General features: G+C 36.8%; 1 protein-coding gene across 1 annotated transcript; it reads right to left on the bottom strand.

The window, feature by feature from the left end:
* Nucleotides 1-8,175: 8,175 nt before the first annotated feature.
* LOC139714693 (uncharacterized) lies at nt 8,176-20,556 on the bottom strand. Its single transcript, XM_071626366.1, has 5 exons — nt 20,459-20,556; nt 14,779-14,924; nt 13,691-14,046; nt 11,032-11,138; nt 8,176-8,686 (listed from the first exon to the last, which is right to left on the bottom strand). The coding sequence occupies exons 1-5, from the start codon at nt 20,540-20,542 to the stop codon at nt 8,576-8,578; spliced, it is 804 nt and encodes a 267-aa protein (XP_071482467.1). The 5' UTR covers nt 20,543-20,556; the 3' UTR covers nt 8,176-8,575.
* Between the last annotated feature and the right edge of the window lie 1,934 nt (nt 20,557-22,490).

Below are 22,490 nucleotides of genomic sequence, written 5' to 3' on the forward strand. Positions count from 1 at the left end.
TCACATTATGGATGATTGAAAGAAGTTTTAAATATTTTATTTTCCTAATAATAAGTTGAATAAGTTGGATATTAATTGTATTTCGATTGTAGGTAATGATATTCCTCTGTCAAAGTCATGTCGCAATCTGGGTGTTATGTTTGACTCTCACATGGCTATGTCCGATCAAATCACCAACATTTCTAAATCAGTCCGTTATCAATTGCGCAATATTGGTTTTATTCGCAAGTATTTGACTCGCTCTGCCACGGAAAAACTTGTTCATGCACTTATTTCTTCACGCCTTGATTTCGGTAATGGTTTGTTTTTCAATCTACCAAACTCGCAAATTGCCCAATTACAAAAGCTACAAAATGCCGCTGCACGTATTGTTTCTTTGTCAAGTAAACGCAGTCATATCACACCTATCCTGAAGAGTCTTCATTGGTTGCCTGTACAGGAGCGTATTCGGTTTAAGATACTTCTTTTGGCTTATCATGTTATTGAGGGAACAGCTCCTGATTACAATGTTTGTTTGTTTCGTCAATACCAACCTTCACGAACTCTTCGATCCTGAACTTCAGGTCTCTTACATATTCCGTTTTCTAGGAAATCTTGGGGGGAACGAGCTTTCGCTCACGCTGGACCAACACTGTGGAATTCACTTCCTCGTGAGCTGAAAGACTCGAGCTCTATAACATCTTTCAGGAGTAATTTAAAATCCTATCTGTTTAGCAGTGCATTTTGAAGACCAGTGTCTTTTGAAGACAGACTTTCATGTCTTTTTTTCTGCTTCTTCATCCTTCTTCTATTACTGTGATGTACTTGTATTTTCAATCTGTTTGCTTTGATGTACAATTGTAAAGCGCCTTGAGCATTTAATCAAAGTGGAGAACGGCGCTATAGAAATTGTATGTATTATTATTATTATTATTAAACTACAGTCATCACCACATGTCCACAATATTCAATATATCAGTCTATGCGAACTGAAGTCTTATCATGAGTTATTTCCACGGCATCAAAATTGTTTACGAACTAATATATTGCGCTTTAATGTCAATATGAATGATATGAACTTGAATGCAGCAAACGAATTGCAAATAATGTAGGATGCGTAAATATGGCATAATGAAAACGTAAATACCAACAGTCATGATTTGATGGTCATTGAAAGTATACAGAAAGCGATCACAAAAATGTTAAAGAAATTCACAAGAGCTTTGGATACTCATATAAGGTAGGAAACAAAACAAAAAAACAAAAACACACACACAGGTTTATACACACAGTTAAAGTAGCCAGACTTTTGTCGGGGTATGAGTGTTCGCCCGAGAATACTTCAAAAAGTCTTTCTCAGAGTTGTATTGTTATCATATAAGTTGACGGCTTGTGCAGGAAATGTACAAAACAAATACATGAACGACACCATTGCTCTGATAGAGTATTTGCTTTTCTCATTGTACCCAAAATACGACATACCGAGCCGCACGTTATCAGCCTTACATCTTGTACAGGAGTTATCACATAATAAGTCAACAGCCTGAACAGACGTAGTCCTTATCATCAATGTTTAAGGAAAACTAACATTGTATACAAAGTATATAAGGAAATGGCCTTCACATCGTTAAAGTTTACAAAAAACGAGTTGTGAATACTGGTATGTAGCAGCGCATGATTATTTTCTAGTTTTAGATCAACGATCGGCATTAGGACATTGAGTAGGATTTTGTTCTAAGAATGCTTTCATCGTCTATGACAGCTCGTGAAACTTACTTTACTCTACTTTAATTTACTTTGATAATCAATAAAGACAAAGGCAAATGTTATACAGAGGTTAGTACTTACATCAGGCCCAGTGCAATGCAGTGATTTCACAAAGATGAAATCACAGTTCGTCAATCAGGCTTCCTGATGTTTGAAATGCAGTGATTGATCTAAATAAACTTAATGCTCGCATTGTGAATGTGACACGTAGACTGATATTGACAATCAGCGTACTCATTCTTGCACAAAAAGATTCCTCACTTATTCAGACGGGGTAAGACTTTGAGCAACATGGACCTTGATCGATCGGTACCTCGATGGTACCCCAGCGCGCTAAAGTTTTCTCATTGTTATGGAAGCTGATGGTGGGAAAGAATGCAGAATATGTTATACTAACATACAAAAGATATACAAAAATACGCTAGGTGTAAAGCTAGTATCTCACCATCTGCGACGTCTCTGCGACGTCTCCAACTTATCAGTCGCAGCAGTCGCTGAGACGTCTCCAACATAAAAATGTCTTGCGGTCTCACCAAGTAGACGTCTCTGTTAGTTATGGCAGGTGTCAAAAATTTCAAATATGAGGGAGCCGTTGCAGGATCACCAGACTTGATCTAGGCAGGATGTCAGCACGTAGATGTGTCACGTGGTTTCGAAAGTAGGTAAAACAGCGTCAAATAGAATCGCGGAGACGTCTATGAGACGTCTCGGAGACATCGCGGAGATATCGCGGAGACGTCTCAGCACTGAGTCGCGGATATTATCAGTCTCCGCGACGTCTCCGCAACTAATGGAGACGTCTCGGAGACGTCGCGGAGACTTCGCTGAGACTTCGCGAAAAATCGAACACGTTTAAATTTCTTGCGACTAATCGGAGACTGTAATTTTCAGGAGACGTCGAGTAGACGTCTCTGCAACTAGCAAAATCTGGAGTCGCGAACTCGTCGCGAACTAGTTTCAAGCCCCTGTGAGATACCCCCATAAGGAAGGTACTACGAATTTGACATCTCAGTGACTGCCCGGCCTTAAAATGGACAGCTGAGAATGCAACGTACAATACCCTAAAATGGCACCTTAAATAACTGTATGGTGTTCTAGTCAGGAAATAAAACGTATATTGAGAATGAGAAGGGCTTGTCTTGAACACTATGGGTTTAGTGACAACTTAACGCCCTTATCATTCTCTTCTTTGAAATACAATAAAGGATTTAGTTATCAACAGATGTCAGATTATATTTGTATCTTATCCACATCACAATAGGTGGTTGTCTTTAAGTCATTCTATTGACCTTAGTTCAATTTGATATGCCGAAACCTATTTTTTTTGAAATAGAACCCCTAACTAGTGGTAGAAAGCAGAGTAAAAAACAAAATCCTTAATCCTTTCTGGAAAACGTCGATGACGCCATTTATGCTACAAACATGTCCTTTTCGACTTCTTTTGACATGGGTGCGTAGCAAAATGCAGAGAGACCTCCCCAGGTCACTTGCTTGGGTTACCATTGTACGAAAACGATGTACTGCTACGGAACGCCATAACATGTCACGCATAATGAAGACAATGCACATCACGCACTTCGCGTTTGCGAACATTTTTGTTCAGCTCAGCTCATGCGTGTTCGGGGGGGGGGGGGCACACACAAAATAAGATAAATAAACCTACAAATGTTGTTATGGCGACTGTATGACTCCGCTATATTGCATTATTCTCTTAATAGTTCTTGACAATACATGTTGCCAGTGTCAGACGACAGTTTCCCATGATTGGCAAATAATCACTATTTGGTAATATCCATTACATATACCTACACACCAATTTTTATGACAATACTTCGAGCCGTTTTTGAAATGTGGGCAAAGGTGATATTTTTTTTTCACTTGACCTTTGCCAACATGACCCAAATCTCTCCTCCCGATACAGAATCAATATGCAGCAATGGCATCTTTATAACCATGCAGTTTAAAAGGTAAAACGTAGTTCTGTGAAGGGCTTAAAATTCATCTGCAACTATCAAGAATTTGCTTGCAAATATCGAAAGGTTCATCTGGTTCAGGTGGCTTGCCAGGATATCGAGTTGTTTGGAAGTGTAAAATCGTTAAGATCGTAATACCCAACTTTTATTCCTGAATGAATGTCCAAACGCCCTCTCTGTTTAATTCTGGGTATAAGTAGAACGTCACGTGATAATCGATCTTACCGAAGTGGTAGTCGGGGGGGGGGGGGGGGGGGGGGGGGAGAGAGCAGGCCCTCATTGGAAGATTGGAAATGGCAATAGAGGAAAGAATGTTAGATAGCCGAGAAAAGGAAAGAAATTAGTAATGAACCTAGGTACGCTGGCATAGCACAGCAGGAAATAGAACCAATTTTCAAAATGGATAATAACACGATGTTCTTTTACTCGAGATTTGTAGCTACCATTGATACTGCATGGTTGTTTTGTTGCTATATGGGGTTATTGGGCAGGTATTCTGTGTGTATGTGTTTGAGCGAAATATGGCTATTACACGGTGTGCTGTGATGAGGAGTGCTGTAGAGTGGGAAATGCTGGCAAGGTAAGCGACTGAGGGGTAATGTCCTATGTAAGTATTACGGGCATTGATTACATGCATTGATTATGCATTATGTATGCTCTCCGTTTGACCCCATCATCATTCTATAATTCTTGCTGTGACGAGTATGCTGTGACGAGTATGTAGAAGTAATTGCTAGATGGATCATATGATTAAATGAATGATGATTAGAAGATTTGATATAGAAGAACGGGCCGATAATTCATTTTGTATTGTGCTATATTTTATGTAATGCTTGAAATAAGTTATGATACTTTTACGTTCAGGTGGAATATGAGGCTGAAAGGGTGCCGACAATTGGAGATGGGAGCAGATATAGAGATGGGCATCAAACTAACAATTTCAGGGTTTTTTAAAAATCCCTTTTTTTCAAATAATATTTATTCACTTCCATTCAAATAAACAAGAAACATCGGTTCAATTTGGTATTACTGTATATACAAACATGAAAGATAAACCCCTCGTCTCAGCGCGTAAGGCGGGCGCGCGCGCACACACGCACGCACACACGCACACACACACATTTTCCCAATAAACTTTGTTTTATTTCACCTCCGCCATAACGCATTATTCTCTCAGTAGGTCTCCAGTACAAAGTTTCACACGATTGGCAAATAATCATAACCTGGTAATATACCAATTTCCATGACAATACTTTGGAAAATATGGAAAAATACAGTGAAATTGTTAGCATTCTTACATCGCCTTTGACCTGCTGGTCCACTGATGTCCAGCCTGGATTAAAGCAAGAGAACGCAATTTGAGAAATCTAAAAACTACATCCACAGAAGATAATAATTCTCCTAAATTAAAAAAAAAATACATGTGCAGTTGTAGTATATAATTATTGGGTAATCATCACTCAAGCAATTTTATTTGCGAAATGCGAGTACTTTACGAGAAACAGCAAGTATTTAGGCAGGTTAACTCAAGTTACTTGCATAACCTTTTCATCTCAGGGTCAAAGATGGCTGCGTTTTCATACGTTTTATTAAGCTTTCAACTGTGAAGAAACAAAACTAGACAAAGCATCATCCCCACCACCTACAACAGTTGTTTATCCCTGCACTAGCCTTTTGCAAAGGCGGCTCGCAATGGACGCGCATACGGCGGACGGTGGACTCGCGCGCACGCAGCGATCGGATGGAAGATCGCTACTCTGGCTGCTCGCCGGTCGCGCGCTGTGAGTGGAGTCCATTAACAGCAGTCAAAACTATCTTTGTCCGCCACAGCCTACGACAAACGTTGATGAATTGCAAGAAATTATACACAAAAACCGCGTTTGCATATAAATACATTATAAAAATCAGTTTGCCTCTTCAAAGTTCACATTTGAAATTGAGAACCTGATGCTGAGTGAAGTTCACTATGTTTGAATATCATACATGTAAGAAAGACAAACGTATATAATTTATTATTTACATATAACGTGTATGATATGTCATGATAACGGAATACCTGAAAGACATGAGTATTCGAATGCAAAGCTTCGCCATATTCCCTAGCCAATCTAAGTTATCTGTGTCAGAGTGTACCTCATCAGTCTATAAAAGATAATTGCAAGAGTTCGTTCACACACATTTGACGATATCTGACAATGTGTGAGTTTTCGCTTTCGTCGCCTGTAACTTCAATTTTAGAACATCTCCGGTGAGAGCAGTCTTGCCATCATCCCATTCTTATTAACCTGCAAAAAAATTATCACTTTTATAATCACAATGCGAGATATGTTGTACAATTCGCGGCTTCGATCACAGTTTCCTCAACATTATTCTTATCTTTGCAATTATGTTTTGTAAATCATTGATCTGGAAACTCATTAAAAAAAATCAAACGAAAGACGGTAAGTATGCCATTATGGTTATATTTCTGAGGATGGCCTCCAAATGTCTAAATGTAAAACTTTTTATCTTACAAGTACATACAATCTGATGATTTACTTCTTTATATACAGCAGTATAAACGTGACAACAAAATCTAACTTGAAAATCTCTCCAATACAAAGTTCTCTGCAGGTTGGTATAGGAAACATAGATACTTTATATTTTCAATGGCATGCAATATGATACAACTGTTTTTGAACGCTTGCAACATAAGTTTCAGAATTTGTGTAAACTTAAAGAAATTAGTAATTCTACAAATGCAAATAACGATTTTGAGTAAAATTATATCTTCCATTTAGACATCTCACAAGTACATGCATATATCCATATAGTTATTTACTACATGATATATTTCATTCCACAATAATTCACTTTCTAGCATAATAACAGAGAACTTGATTAACCGCTTTCAGAAAACAGGAGGAATATATCTCAGGGTTCCCACAGAAATTTGAAAACAGAATTCCATTTTCCATGACTTTTCCATTACTAAATTGCTGCTTTTCATGACTTCCTTTCTGGCACGGTTTCCAAAATCAGACACGTTATGATGGCCTCCACCTCCCCTCACAGCCATCCGTTCCACCCACTATCTTACTCATGACATGTACATCTATTATCATTAGTATATGTCCCTGGAGTTATGTAGAATTTGAGATGTCACAAAACTGGGAAAAATAGAAATCATGAACACCAATTATGATAGCAGAGTATGATCACAGAGTATGAGAGTTATGAGACACGACAAACGGGAAAGCTGCCATAGCCAAGAGGTAAATGCAAGTCCATGACTTTTCCATGACTTTTCACAAATTTTCCAAATTCCCTGACTTTTCCCTGACTTTCCATGACCACAAATTTTTCCAGGATTTTCCAGGATTTTCCGTGACTGTGGGAACCCTGATATCTATACTCTTATCATATTATGTCAGTATCAAGTTGATGGAAGGTGTCATTTGTATGAAAAATAAAATTTTGTTGAATTCCCATTGTATTTTCGTTACATCGCTGTCCGCACCTGACGCCATAACCTCTAGTAGTCTCCTCATCCAGCGGTTTCAACACCAAAACTTGAAAAAGAAAATATTACTTTTGAATCGATTGCCCGATTTTCCTTAAACTTTCACTAATGTGTTCAGTACTAATGTTGCTGCTTTCACTCAATCCACATTTTTCTTTCGGTTTTGGTTTCCTTTAAGATTTGAGAGAAGAGGATTTGTAAAGGTTCCTTGATTTAGGGGTTTTGTCTGTTTATCTGCCCATCCCGCGGGGTATTGTGCTCCAAGGGACCCTCAAGTGGTGGATGGTGCTCACTTGTGCAAATAATATACTGTATATTTGTTTGTTTGTTCATTTCCATCTCAGAAGAGGGCTGGATAGCCCATATTTAGCTACGTTTTAAAGCTGGTCTTCCATGGGGTCCAGTTGGATCTGAGGTGGGACCACTTCACCGGGTTAAACACCCTGCTCTCTGCGATGAATGAATGAAGTGGGATTTTTTACGTGAATGAGTTGTTACTCTCTCATACACGGGACCTCCATTTTATGTCCTATCCGAGGGACAGAGTGTTTTGCCTCTTGCTAGAGGGGATGGTATGCTTACACACAACATTCATCAGTCCAGATTCGGGTTTGAACCCGGGCCCTTATGATCGTGAGGCAGACGCGCTACACCCTCATGATGATACATGCCAAGTTTGGTAAAATTTTACCTTGCATTGAAAAAAAAAAGGAAGAAAATGTAAATTTGGGCCACAATGGACCCCACAGGGTTCCAATCCAAGGGGGAAGGGTGGTAACTCTGGATTCGTCAGGAGCAAGCATGAAACTGCAGTCATCAATGTACTTTAGTATAGTATAGTATAGTATTAATTTAGCATTATCACTTCTGGTTCTTGGAGATGGACTTTTTTTTTAAAGAATCACGTTTTATGTGCAGGGAGGGGGGGGGGGGAGGGGATTTGGGCGCCTCATTGAAACAAACTGAGATCCTATCCCCCTATAGGGATGCTACCTTTCAAGTTTTGTGAAGATCCGTAATAGGATTTTGAAGAAGGAGATGAAAATGTAAAAAGTTTTAGTACGACGCACGACGCACGACGCACGATGTAAGACGGACGCCTGACTTAGGAATTGCTCATTTGAACCTTCTGTTTAGATGACTTAAAAATGAGCCCATTATCACCATTGTGCACAATTAATTACATCCACTTTTAGGTTTCATATTACGTGCCCGGTCAAAGAAGAAGAAGAAGAAGAAGAAGAAGAAGAAAGGATATACAGAAAATAAAACACACACACACACACACATACAAAACAAAACAAAACAACAACAAGTTGGTTTCACAGTCTGCATCCGTCAGTCAGACTGAAAGTCAATCATTCGCCTCCGGTCTTGCCGCTGCGTCTCCATTTTTTGGCACTAAGGGAACTCCTTGCGGGCCATTGTTAGGATGTGTCCCACCGTCCCCAGCGTTTGGCTGTTGCTGGATGATATCAAATGTAAAGGGTGAAATGATCATAATGAAGGGTCATATGGACTTCTCTTTCATTATCTGTACCTTATAACGCTATGTGACCAAGAAGTCGTTATAGCGAGCTTCATGATATTAATGATAATGATAATAATAATAATAATAATAATAATAATAATAATAATAATAATAATGATAATAACAATAATGATAATGATGATAATAATAATAATAATAATAATAATAATAATAATAATAAGAAGAAGAAGAAGAAGAAGAAGAATGGCATATATATAGCGCTTTATATACCGGTGTTTTAACGCACTGGTGCTATTCATACAAAAAAAGCAACAACAACAAACTAGAAAACACTTGACCCGAATTCACGAAGGTGGTACAATCTTTGTCCATGGTTTAAACCATGAACAAAGACCGTATAGTTTTGCATGGGGCGCCAAATGTCGCTTGGCCTATTTCGTTACGAAATGAGTCATTTCGTCAACGAAATGTTCATTTCATTATTCATTTCAGATCCCAAAACAAGAGGTTGCTGGCATGCTGATAATAGAATAGGGAAGAAGAGAGAGAGAGAGAGAAAAAAAAAGAACTGATAACATGGCTTGAAAAAATACAATGTCGATAGTGAAGACAAAAAGTGATGGGTGAACGGAGCTGCTAATGATGTTAAAGAAAACTGAATTAAAATGAAACGTTCCCGTACTTTTAAATTGAAGAAATCCAGAAACCCAGAGGAAATCTTTTCCCCTTCCTAAATGACGTAGATCACGATTCAACACTGGAATGAAACCCTGCATGTGTACAATGCAGAATTTGAATGAAATATATATTTTCTCAAAGATACTTTCCCTTCCACATGGTACAACATAATAAATCTGGAACAAAATCAAGTAAAAATTAGTGCAAACTGTGAATACAACAATTCCATCAAAGTTGCATTTCCCGCCAGTGGCACGCTACGATGCATAATTGGAATAAATTTAAATATAGTCAATAATGTTGCTTACATGTTGTTTATATTCGAGGTCAGGCACAACTGGATCTTATTTTTTAATTTTAAGTTGAGGCGCTGTTTCACAGAATAGGTGGTTAAAGGAAACCATAACCCAAATATAAGTCTCTATTGAGGAAAGTAGCAATATAACACACATCAGTCAAAATTTGAGGCAAAAAAATCGGACAATCCATTAAGAAATTATGAATTGTTGGAGTTTTGGTGCCATCATCGCCAGAAAAAACAACAAACTAATACAGTCCATGATGTCATTATGAAAAACAAACTTTAACGTATAAAAAATCCAACAAACAACATAATACTTGCACTTTTCTAGCATAACGAAAGAGCTCATGACTTACCTCTTTCAGATAGCAGGGGGAATAATGTTACCCGTAATAGTTATGTCAGTTACAAGTTTCTAGAATGAGTGCTTTTCGTGAAAAATGAAATTACGCGAAATTCTTATTATGTTCCTTGTATTGTTGCCCATAATGATGTCATGAACTGTTGTCTTCTTATCCATCGATGACGACATAATGCCCTTTCAAATACATGATGTCACACCCGCCTTTGTTCTTGTGTTCGCACAGGCGTGAAGTCCCTTTTGGTGAAAACGCAAGCAATTGCTTGTGCGGGACAAGCAAAAGGTATACGCACAAACAAAAGGTTATGCATATGGATTTAAGCAATTGCTTGAGCTAGACCCTTTGCTAGACAAGCTTGTGCTTTTGTTTCAAGCAATTGCTTGTTAAATGCATTCGGCCCACTGTATGAAATGGCATAATGTGGAGAGTAAATAATCATTGGCAAGATAGATTGAATGCTTTCATATTGAGATAGGTTTCCCTATACCCAATTCCATCAGATCATATATTTATGAAAAAGTTTCACACTAGATATAAGTCGTGCATAAGTGAATATAATGTATGCCTGTATGCGTATGAAAGTTGTTTCGGATGACTTTGTCGAAGAATGAGGAAGTTCAGGGTAAGTCAAAGGTAACATTTTAAAGTGCATTAAGTTTGCATTGTCTGTTTAAACAGACGAAATGCAACAAAGAACATATTACGCAGTAATGAAAAAAACACTGCCCATATGCTGTAAATGCTTGCTGTTTGAATTTCTTAATGTTCCTCACTGCAGTGCTGATACGAATTTTAACGCATTTCTCGCTCAATTTTAATTTGAACCCGCTTTTTACACATGCACTTTGAATGTTGATTTCGAAGATCGTTTAAATTCGCCCGAATTTGAATGATTGCACCGTTAAATCGAATGCAAATCTGATGAAATTATGCGGGAAAACCTATAATACGTAAAATTATTTTCATCGAATTCTCACGTTATTGTTCCGCAGTGGGCAGTTCCATAGAAAACATCCCACCAGCACGACCAGTCCCACGATGACAGAGATTACTATAATCGCTATCCTACCACCGTGCGACAAACCTGTCAATGTGAAACAAAATACAATAAAATGGTAGGTATACTGTATAAGCCAGTGGGAGAGCAGGTGCATAACTATGCCCTCTAGAGTTAATAAAGTGCAGTGCGATATACTAGTTTACATACACGATAAAGTATAATTTGATAAAGTATAGATTTCCTCGGTCAATTTCATAATTTTGCCATTCAAGTTCCTATTTCGAGCATTCAATTTCACGCATTCCACGCTCACAGCACGGAATCAGCAATCACAGTCGAAATCAGGTCATTCAAATTCAAAATCGGAGCAATCAATATTGATGTTGATTTAGTCATTCAAATCTGAGATTGGGGCATGTATTTCACTGAGCAATGAGCTTTCAAATTCAATTTAAGCAGGCGCGCCGCGGCAACGAATCCCGTCGGTTATTCAAATTAAAGAGAAAGCAACAATGTTCCAAATAAGTGCATTCAATTCAAAATACGTTTTCTATTTAGTTAGCTTGGGGTCATGCATGCGTGTCTTTTTCAGTGCCTTTTAATAGATTGGGTTCATGATTATACTTTATTTTGCTGTAAAGGCCCACCCTGTCATTCTAGTATTTAAACTTCACGATTTAAAATGGCAGCCATAATGTATACAGGCACATCGAGCACTATACTTAAGTATACAAACGAGCATTGATAATAGGAGAGGTTGACTGACATCTTCGAAAAAAAAAAACGATTTCTACTACATTGAAACTGATAACATGGACATACGTCTTGTTTGTTGTTTATTGATATCTTATTGGTTTACTTTTGCGGGACTATATGAGATCATTTTGTGTCAGTTTGTCTTTAAATTGATGCATTATGTGGTTAGTGTTGGGGCGTTGTCCTTTTTTAGTGCATGCGGTGTCATCAGGAAGTATGTTTAAATCGTCGTTGTGTTGTTTGGATGCACTGCTGAATGGGCCTTATGATTCAAAATGTCTTGAAATGATAAACCATGAATACATGATAACAGAATAATACAACAAAACTTGACATAATTAGATGCATATAAGCCTGGGTTGTGTAAACCTCGTTGCTTGTTTTATAAGAAATTGTCTTATTGTTTCTTTGTCAAGTAAAGGCAGTCATATCACACCTATCCTGAAGAGTCTTCATTGGTTGCCTGTACAGGAGCGTATTCGGTTTAAGATACTTCTTTTGGTTTATCACGTTATTGAGGGAACAGCTCCTGATTACAATGTTTGTTTGTTTCGTCAATACCAACCTTCACGAACTCTTCGATCCTCAAATTCAGGTCTCTTACATATTCCGTTTTCTAGGAAATCTTGGGGGAACGAGCTTTCGCTCACGCTGGACCAACACTGAGGAATTCACTTCCTCGTGAGCTGAAAGACTCAAGCTCTATAACATCTTTCAGGAGTAATTTAGAATCATATTTGTTTAGCAGTGCATTTTGAAGACCAGTGCCTTTTGAAGACAGACTTTCATGTCTTTTTTTTTCTGCTTCTTCATCTTCTTCTATTACGGTGATGTACTTGTATCTTCAGTCTGTTTGCTTTGATGTACAATTGTAAAGCGCCTTGAGCATTTAATCAAAGTGGAGAACGGCGCTATAGAAATTGTATGTATTATCATTATTATTATTCCCTGTCTGCCCTATATTCACCCCATTGCTCCATTCTTCAAAAAGCTCTTCTATTTCCTTCGTTAGCAAATTGATTGCACGAAGAATGAAACTGGTCATATTATGAAAATGAAATTAAACGCCCCAAACAAGCTCAATGGGACTACCACGTGAATGTGCAAGCACGAGTAGGGAATGTAGTTCCCTCATTCGGAAATGGAAGCACATGCGTGAATTGATTTGAAGAAAACAAAATGGAGCTCCCGATATTGACCGCTTGGATCCTGAATTTGAATGCCCGAATATATTTGCGTACGTGCGATGCGTGACTTTGAATGCACATTCATGAATTGGAATGACAAAAGCATGAAATTGACCGGGAAATCTATATGTCTTAAAGATTCACGGACTTGAGGAAGAACAGCATGTGGCTGAAACAAGTGACCATGGGGAAACAAAGCAAAACAAAAACAAAAACAAAACAATTTCCATGTAGCTTAATCTTGGTTAATCATGCATTAATTACACTTTGGAACTCCCCGAGTGCGTTAACTTCAGCATCATGGGCATATCCCTACCTCAAGGCCGTGAAACTTGGGTGAGAAAAGAAAAAGAATGGTTCGGCTGAATTTGGCCTTAAATAGACTGAGTTTGTCCGCGAGGAAGCCCACGAAGGGTCTGGAAACCCACCTGGCTGGAGTTCATCATAGAGTTCCCTCTTTTCTAGACTTTGAAAAAACATAAAAACAATGTACACGCTTCCAAATTTTTGGTTGCCTCCAAAACACGGCTACGAAAACATATTATTTCTTATAAAATGTATTCCGACATATATTTCTTTCACTAAAAATGTAGAGCCTTAAATAACCGGCATTCACCAGTGGCCATTCCTCTATACAGTGCATTTTCCAATCCCATAACCCAAATTTAGTGTAACCGAGTAAACGAAACATACCGTTTTCAGGAGCACGATTTCCAGACCCTTTGATTTCGGTTGGTGTAATCGCTCCCGACTCAGTGGCAATTGTCTTCTTGTCACTGCTTTGTGTTGTCTTACAAGTTGTCATGGCAACGCTACTTTCGTCTGTTTTACTGTCCCGGGTGGACACTGACGCTCTTGAAGGTGTGGTGGTTGATTCTTGTGAAGTCGACGACGTTATCGTTTCGGGAAAGATACTTTCACAGACTGTGTTTGATGCGCTGGTGCAAACTGTCTTGACTCGTTCATTCATTCCACATTCCGAACATTCGTGGCAATTTGTGCAATTATTGAAATTAGCCTGGAAAAATTTATAGGGACAAACTTCACATCTACAGGTGAGAAAAAAGGGGAAAAAAGAAAATACAAGTCAATTATAGATAATATTAATAACGTCTTCTTTATTCAGGGTAGTCCCTTCAGTGCTGTCACTGCTCTACCAGAAGGCCCTGTCATTATAACTACCCTAGTGTTGCCAGGTACACATTTATACACCTGGGTCAAGAGGCACGTGGTGAGTAAAACATTTTGGTCGAAGGACGTAAGCACTGGGCGGGAATGGAACTCGGGTCCTCCAATCCGATTGGGAGTCGGAAGTCATATCCAGTAAGCCACAGCGCCCCAAGTACGTGTTTTTCTTTACATAATGAAAACAAAGGGAAGGAATTTGATTACCATATTTAACCTATATTCATAGAAAAAACTTCGAAACCGTCATGATGCGACATCAAGACTTCGTTTTTACTTTGACACAGACGAATACAAGAATAACAAAATCAAATGACAAACCAACAACCAGTCGAAGGTCATAATAATATGAAAGGTGCCGATGAACTTGGAATCATTTTTGTGCAAACAAATTTAGACATCAAAGCCACTGTTCCGTTATATCAATGATCATAAAACCCCGAGTAGCGATTGAAGGAAATACTTATTGTGGGGTTTTCTTTTTGTTGGTCTTTCGTTTTTCCATCGTAAGGAATCTTATAAAAATAGCTCAGTAAGTTATATAGGAGAGTTGGCTGGATATGGGGTCAAGTGCATGACAGTTTTGGTTTTCTCACATATCCGTTGTGTCTTCATCGGCACTGATACATGGTTTGATCTTCAACTGGCCCGGCTCGCAGAGTTTGAGACCTGTGGCACCGTTCGGACACAGCTCAGGCTTCTCGGCGTACGTCATTTGAGAGTCAAACTCACAAACCGATTCCTGCATGTGAAAAAGATTCAGAAAAATAGAATGGGAAACCCTGGCACAAAAAAACAAAACAAAACAAAACAGAATATCCTAGTGTGTCGTCTTATAATGCGGTTTATCTTTAAGCATTTCATATTGTTTATATTTTTTACTCTTTGTATAGGCTAATCATTGTAAGAGACTTGTCGAGAAAAGCAAATATGTTGATATAATCTATTCCCCCTTTGTGGGAATATTTGTAATTTCAGCTATAACTATTGCCAATCTTCAAAGGGGACCAGTAATCCACATACGTGTATGGGATTATGTAAGCTATCATACACTTTTTTGTTTTTCAATGATATTTTATTGATTTCATTCAAATCAACTATAAATCAACCCATTATGGGTGCAACATGAACATAAAAACGGCACAAATGCCATTCAAAAGACAAAACCATTACCAACTTATACTGCCAATCATCTCCCTTCAACATAACAACTCGATTATAAATCAATCCTACTGACCATTTCTTAACGAGAAAGTATTGACATGTACAAAAATATATATATATATATATATATATCCTTGACTATGGTATACTTATACTGCCAATCATCTCTCTTCAACATAACAACTCGATTATAAATCGAGTATATAAGGGTATATATATACAAGGGTATATACATAAAAAAAGCAACAAAAATACGTTATACAAAACTAGAATGAAATCATTTCATTGAAAATCAAATCCCATCCCCACCAACCCCGATGCACTCAAACCTATCACACACCCCCACCACAACCCCAAACACATACATCCACAACCACCACACACATACACCCCAAACACCAACACACATACACACCACTCACCAAAACACACATACACACATACATCCCACACATACACCCCACACACAAACACACCCGAAGCGATACCACCTACCTTCCTAATGAAAATGACTTCCAAATGTTGATTGATACGTACAACGTACAAGCGTGTAATGGGCCGTATGCAGAAAAGCATCGTCCGCCCGCACCCAAATACCGCTCCAAATACACATTCAAATTCATCAAACTCGTAACTGCTGATAAAATCCTATAACCTTTATACCAACAAAAACTTACCCCTCAGCGCACGCGGCCAATGACATATCATATTGCCTTCACCACTGATACCTACACTGTTCTAAAAAAGAAAAAGAAAACAAAACAATACTTAAGCTCTCGTTTCAGAAACATTTTCCCATTTCAGCAAATGTAATCCCAACTTATTTCTTTTTATAGCAATTTCTTTTTCTTCATCCCGAAAACTTATTATTCTTTTACAAATTTCCTCCAAAGTAGGAATTATTCCCTCCGACCTAGATTTAAGAATAATATATTTCAGAATAAAAATTATTGTATTATAAAATTTTACTTTTGGATCCCTTCCCCTAACACCAAAATGAACATCTCTCCACTCTATATTTCGAAGATCTGCCATCTCAAACCTATCTATCACTTCCTGCCACAAATTCTTAACATACACACAATCCCAAAATAAATGTTTATATGTTTCTACCGATTGCTCACAAAAAGAACACCGGTTATTTGCAACGAAACCAAACTCAAAACGATTTTCCTTTGTATAAACAACTGCATGTAATAATTTATACTGAAATTCCCTAAGTTTTGTTAGAAGTGTTGTCATTCTTGGTCTTAAAAATATATGTGTAATTTCCTTTTTCGAAAACAAATAATCATTTTGGCCATCTTTCATTCGTAAAATATACAATTGCTGTAAATTTGTAACAAAGAGTTCATACACCTTTCTAAATGAAACATCTTTCAATAAAATTACATTCTCAAAAATTTTCAAAGCAATATTATATTCCTCTTTATCAACAGAATAAAAATCATATACATTTCCCTCAAATTTCTGGCTTCTTACAACAACCTCCCCTATTTCCCAAACTTTAACTATATTTTCACTATCTAATCCTAACCTGTGAAAATATACTGCTGATCTCATACAATCTTTTTCCAAAATTTGCCGCACTAAATAAATATTCTTCCTTTATAAATTTTCACAAAAAATCATTTTCCCTTTACACAAATAATCCTTGTTATTAAAAAAAATGAATTAATCTTGCCTTCTTGATAATTCCGATTATTCTCCATTTCTTGCCATGCCCTCAAAATTTCTAAATAAAACAATGGTACATTAAACTTTAATAATTGTATTTCATAATTACACAAAAATATGAATCTTCCTCCCGCAGTCCTAAAAATATAATCAAAAAAAAGGTTTCCATCCCATAAGCTTCTCACCATATAACAATCGCTTCAACCACATAATTCGTTGACTCTTAACAAACAATTCAAAATTTGTCTAAGACCGCCCTCACTATAATCCTGATAACAAATAACCCTTTTAATTCGATCTTTACCATTCCATATAAATTCAAAACAAATTTTATTAATATCTGCCACTACCCACTTTGGAACCTCTATTGATGAAGAAACATAATATAATTTAGACAAAGCATATGTTTTAAGCAAAAATATTTCTCCCATTACAGTCAAATCTCTTTGTCTCCACCATCCCAAAAGTCTTTTAATCTTACTCAATATCTCTTTATAATTCAATTCTTCTCTGACCTTATTATCCAATGCAAAATACACTTCTAAAATCTTTATTTCAGTTACAACATTACCCATGGGTAATCTTTCATGTTCTCCCTTTTTCTTCCCTATACTCATTACCTTTGTTTTATCAATATTAACCTTCAAACCACATAATTCATAAAAATCCTTAAATATTTCCTGTATTCTAATAATTGATGACCTATGTCTAACAAATAAAGTCATGTCATCAGCATATAAAACTTGCCGAACCTCAAAATTCTCAAACTGAATACCTCTAATCCCATTATCCCTTCTCACCGCCTGCGCCAGAATTTCCATTACCAATAAAAACAAATATGGTGATAATGGGTCGCCTTGCCTCACCCCTCGCTTTATATCAAAATAACCTGTCGAAACACCTCCGTTCATAACACAACTACTAATTCCATTATACATGATTTTTACCCAGGAACAAAACGACTCACCAAACCCAAATAATTCTAACACCTTAAATAAGAATTTGTGCGAAACTGAATCAAACGCTTTTTCAAAATCAACTGCTATCAAATATGCCTCCTCTTCACAATAATTATTACAATAAAAAATCATATCATCTATCAAACGCAAAGCCTCACCAATATACCTGTTTTCTATATAACCAACTTGATTCAAATGAACAATCTCATGTAAGACTCCTTTTATTCGCTTTGCCATTATCTTGGAAAGCATCTTATAATCCGTGTTCAACATAGTAATCGGTCTATAATTCTTTATAAATAATGGATCTTTGCCCTCTTTTTCAATCAATGTTATTACACCTTGTTTTTGAGACGTTGCTAAACAACCTTTCTCAAAAGCTTCATTGAAAACTTCAACCAATAAACTTCCTATTTGTGGCCAAAATGTAAGATAAAATTCAACTGTAAATCCATCATTCCCAGGTGATTTATTTAATTTCATACTTTTTAAACACTCCCAACATTCTTCCTTAGTAATTTTTCCTTCACAAAAATTCTTACTTTCATCACTTAATTGAGGAATGTCTTTACAAAATACGCTTTCTCTGAAATCATCACACACTGATTCATTTTCTGAATACAAATTTCTATAAAAATTTTAATCAATCGCATTATTACATCCTTCTCTTTAATCACATCTCCCTTATCATCGCACATTTCCCGTATAACCGTTTTCTGTTTATTCGACTTGAGCAACTGCTCAAAATACTCTTGATTCTGTTCACCCTCTTCATACCAGACCACTCCTGACCTAACTTTTAATCCATCCGTATACACATTATACAATTTCTTCAATTCCGTTTTTTTACTCTCTATATCCTTTAAAATTCCACCACTATCAGGAGACGACAGAAGATCTTTCTCCAAAATATCTATTTCATATTCCAATTGCTGTATACTTAATCTTCTCTCCTTTGATTTTTTTCTTCGAAAATTTCATTGCAAAATTTCTCATTTTCATCTTTAAAAAATCCCAGAAAGAAGATATAGTATCAAACTCCGTCAACCACTGTAATTCAATACTTTTTATTTCTTCATTCATTCCCTGTACAAATTCCTTATCATAACACAAACTATTATTAAATTTCCAATAAGACTTCCCATAACTTTCATTATACCGAATAGATTTCAATTGTAAAAAAATCCCAGAATGATCAGGTGCTACTGATGATATAAATTCACATGTTCTTACTGAACTTTCCAAATCCTTTGATATAAACCAGTAGTCTAAACGACTTTGAACCAGCGGAGCGATTTGCCTAAAAGTAAATCGCTTTAACACTGGGTTCCGTTTCCGCCATATATCAATCAAATTCATTTTCTTTAAAAAACCCTCTAATTCTTTACTACCACTCATTCTCAAATTAGTACTTACACCCATATAATCCAAATCTTTATTCATTACTACATTAAAATCTCCACCCAAAATTAACGAATAATTCATAGAATATAAATTTGACAAACAATCATTAAGATTCACAAGAAAATCAATTTGTCTTTGCACCCTATCCCTTGTTGGGAAATAAACATTTCCCAGAAGCAGTTTGTAACCTAACAAATCCCCTTTTAAAACCACAAAACGCCCTTCATCATCTTTCATAACCTGATCAATCTTAAAATTCAATCCAGGGGCTAACAAAATCATTACTCCCCTACTATGATTTGACCCATGACTAAAAATGATACGTCCTCCCCATTCTCCTTCCCACTCTTCCTCAATATCAGGGGAACTGTACGTTTCCTGTAACATAACTATATTCCCCTTTCTCATTCTAACCCAATCTAAAATCATCTTTCTCTTTACTCGATCCCGTACCCCCCTCACACACACACACACACACACACACACACACATACACACATACACACACACACACACACACACACACACACATATATATATATATATATATATATATATATATATATGTTGGCATTGCTGAATATGGGCCATCCAGCCGTTGTTGTTTTTATACGAAAAATAAAATCAATCAATCAATTAATCAGCAACTAAATCAACTAAGTAACAGTTTCTTGTTAAAGTACAGTGTAAGAGATACGGCACTGGTGCACTCAAGCAAGCAAACAATACAAAAGATATATATATATATATATATATATATATATATATATACATATATATATATATAGGTGTGGCGGCCGAATGACTGCTCGCAGACATTGTAGTATGTTCACTAATAGCATTTTATTCTCCCAAGCTTTCGACAGAGTTAACCGATTTTTTCAAGGGTTTGAGACGTAAACAAAAAAAAGCAACCAATTTGTATGCATTTATATATATATGTATATATATATATATATATATATATATATATATATATATATAAGAGGGAGAGGAAGCCAGTGCCATAGCTATCAGTATATCGATTCATTATACTCATTATTTTGATGTGTATATAAAATAGTGCTCTTACCGCATTCGAGGGCCTGGCACTATAGTTCCAGATGAGTGCAATCGTCAGTAGAATATAAGCAGTACAATTTTTCAATGCAGCCATCTTTTCTCTCTGTGGGTACCTTGGAGAATATAGATATATTCGATTAAAACGATCATAATCATCAAAACACAAGAAACAGGGACAAGATGATGAAAATACTATTTGTAACATATGCGATATAGATGACTAAAAGGAGTTTCCCAAATGTATTCCTTTTACAAACCTACAATTACAATCATACGTCCACACTACTCTTCCAAACCACAAACTGAAGTTTTGCCAGTTGTTAAAAGGAAATCAATATCCGGCATTAGCCAATATATGTGCTATGCTCCAATGTCAATTTGAATAATATGAAGTTGTATCCAACACACAGATTATACAAAAAAAATTGAAGCTATTCAATAATGTACAAAGTCCAAAGACACACATACATGTTACAACTTAGGCTATTTCCATAGGCAACGTCTAATATCCGATTATTCCATCACCACGCGTATCTATCAGACTGTCTAATCACCAACGTTGTTTGTCTAATATTCGATTCGTCTGTTCTCCATCGATTCGTCTAATATTCAATATGTCTGGTTACCGTTTCGTCACTTGTCTTGGCTAATACCCATACAGCTAATTTGTCACTTAGTCGAACCCCCATTTCGGCAAATGTTTATTTAGTTTGATAACTATAGTGTGGCTACTTATCAATAAATCTGCTGACCAGTTGGTCTAATGGGACTTATTTATATAATATACTGGGACTTATTTATATAATAGTCTAATGCACAAATGATCTAATGACCGTTTAGTCTACAGCACACTCTGTCTAATTTTCACCTGGTCTAATTAAGTTGTTTGTCGTGTCCCTTTAACGTCCACGCCCTGGTATTTTTACAGCGTTGCCTGGTTCAACAGATGAAATTATCGTATCAGAGACTCAGAATAATCGTTCTTGGAGAAAATTATCGTACGACAGGGGGTTATTGCGATAAAAATAATGGCGAAATAGTGAATAATTCTGAAACCATAATGCATTGCACAAAATACGCTTTTCTGTTAATGTATTCATGATATCAGTAAAATGGCAACATTGCAAAACAATGAAAAAAAGAGCTTTAGCAGGTTTATAAATCAGAACACTGGTATTCTGGTGCCATCGCTCAATACACTTTCTCCCGAACGTTGTTAAATTTTATGTTGTAAGATAACTAATGATTTTGTTGATTTGATGACATTAAAATCGATTATTATCATTAACATTGTCATAATAATTGGTGTCGTCAGTGTCATCATGTTACTTAAATGCAACATTAATTGTTGGTTTTGTTTACGTTTGATGACCCCGTCCAATAATATACCATAAATCTGGCTATTATGGCGCTGGTGAATCCCACATATAGTATCTGACAGCAGAATGTCGCTGTAAACTTGTTCATAGGAGAGGGGCGTCCTACGGGTACTGAATGTGAATTGTTGTTATCGATGTGTATGTGTAATGTTTCGGGGTGATACGTTAACTTTGTTGTATCGCTGTCTATATGTTACTATAGAGTATAGATAATTGGATACTCAGAGGCAATGGATAGAACTTCACTCAGTGGTAGTTGGGAGGATAAGTGAGACTTTATTGTTGAAACTGGGAGTATATACACAGTCTGCAGCAGGAGCTCATTTAACAAGTTTGTTTGTCAAAGTGGAGACAGTTAATCTGTGTGGTCAGCTTGGGAACGGAAAGAGGGGATTGCGTTATCAGTAGAAGTTAGTGAGGGGGGAAAGATTGGTGGTTAATGTAAACATAGAACATGTTATTAGAAGATGGGGTGTAGGTTGTGGTCTGGTAGTATGAACATTACATCTCTCCCTTGTTTTTTTTTTTTTTTTGATGATGATGACGATGATGATGATGAAAGACACTGAACAACAGTGGACAGGGAGAATGGCTGTGGACAGAACAGAGTAATGAAAGAGGAGAGGCTGAAGAGTGCACGTTGCAGATCAAAGTTTATGAGTC

Source organism: Diadema antillarum, unplaced genomic scaffold (genome assembly GCF_040938485.1).
Source record: "Diadema antillarum isolate AM-2024a unplaced genomic scaffold, OU_Dant_1.0 seq00002385_RagTag, whole genome shotgun sequence".
NCBI classification, from domain to species: Eukaryota; Metazoa; Echinodermata; class Echinoidea; order Diadematoida; family Diadematidae; genus Diadema; species Diadema antillarum.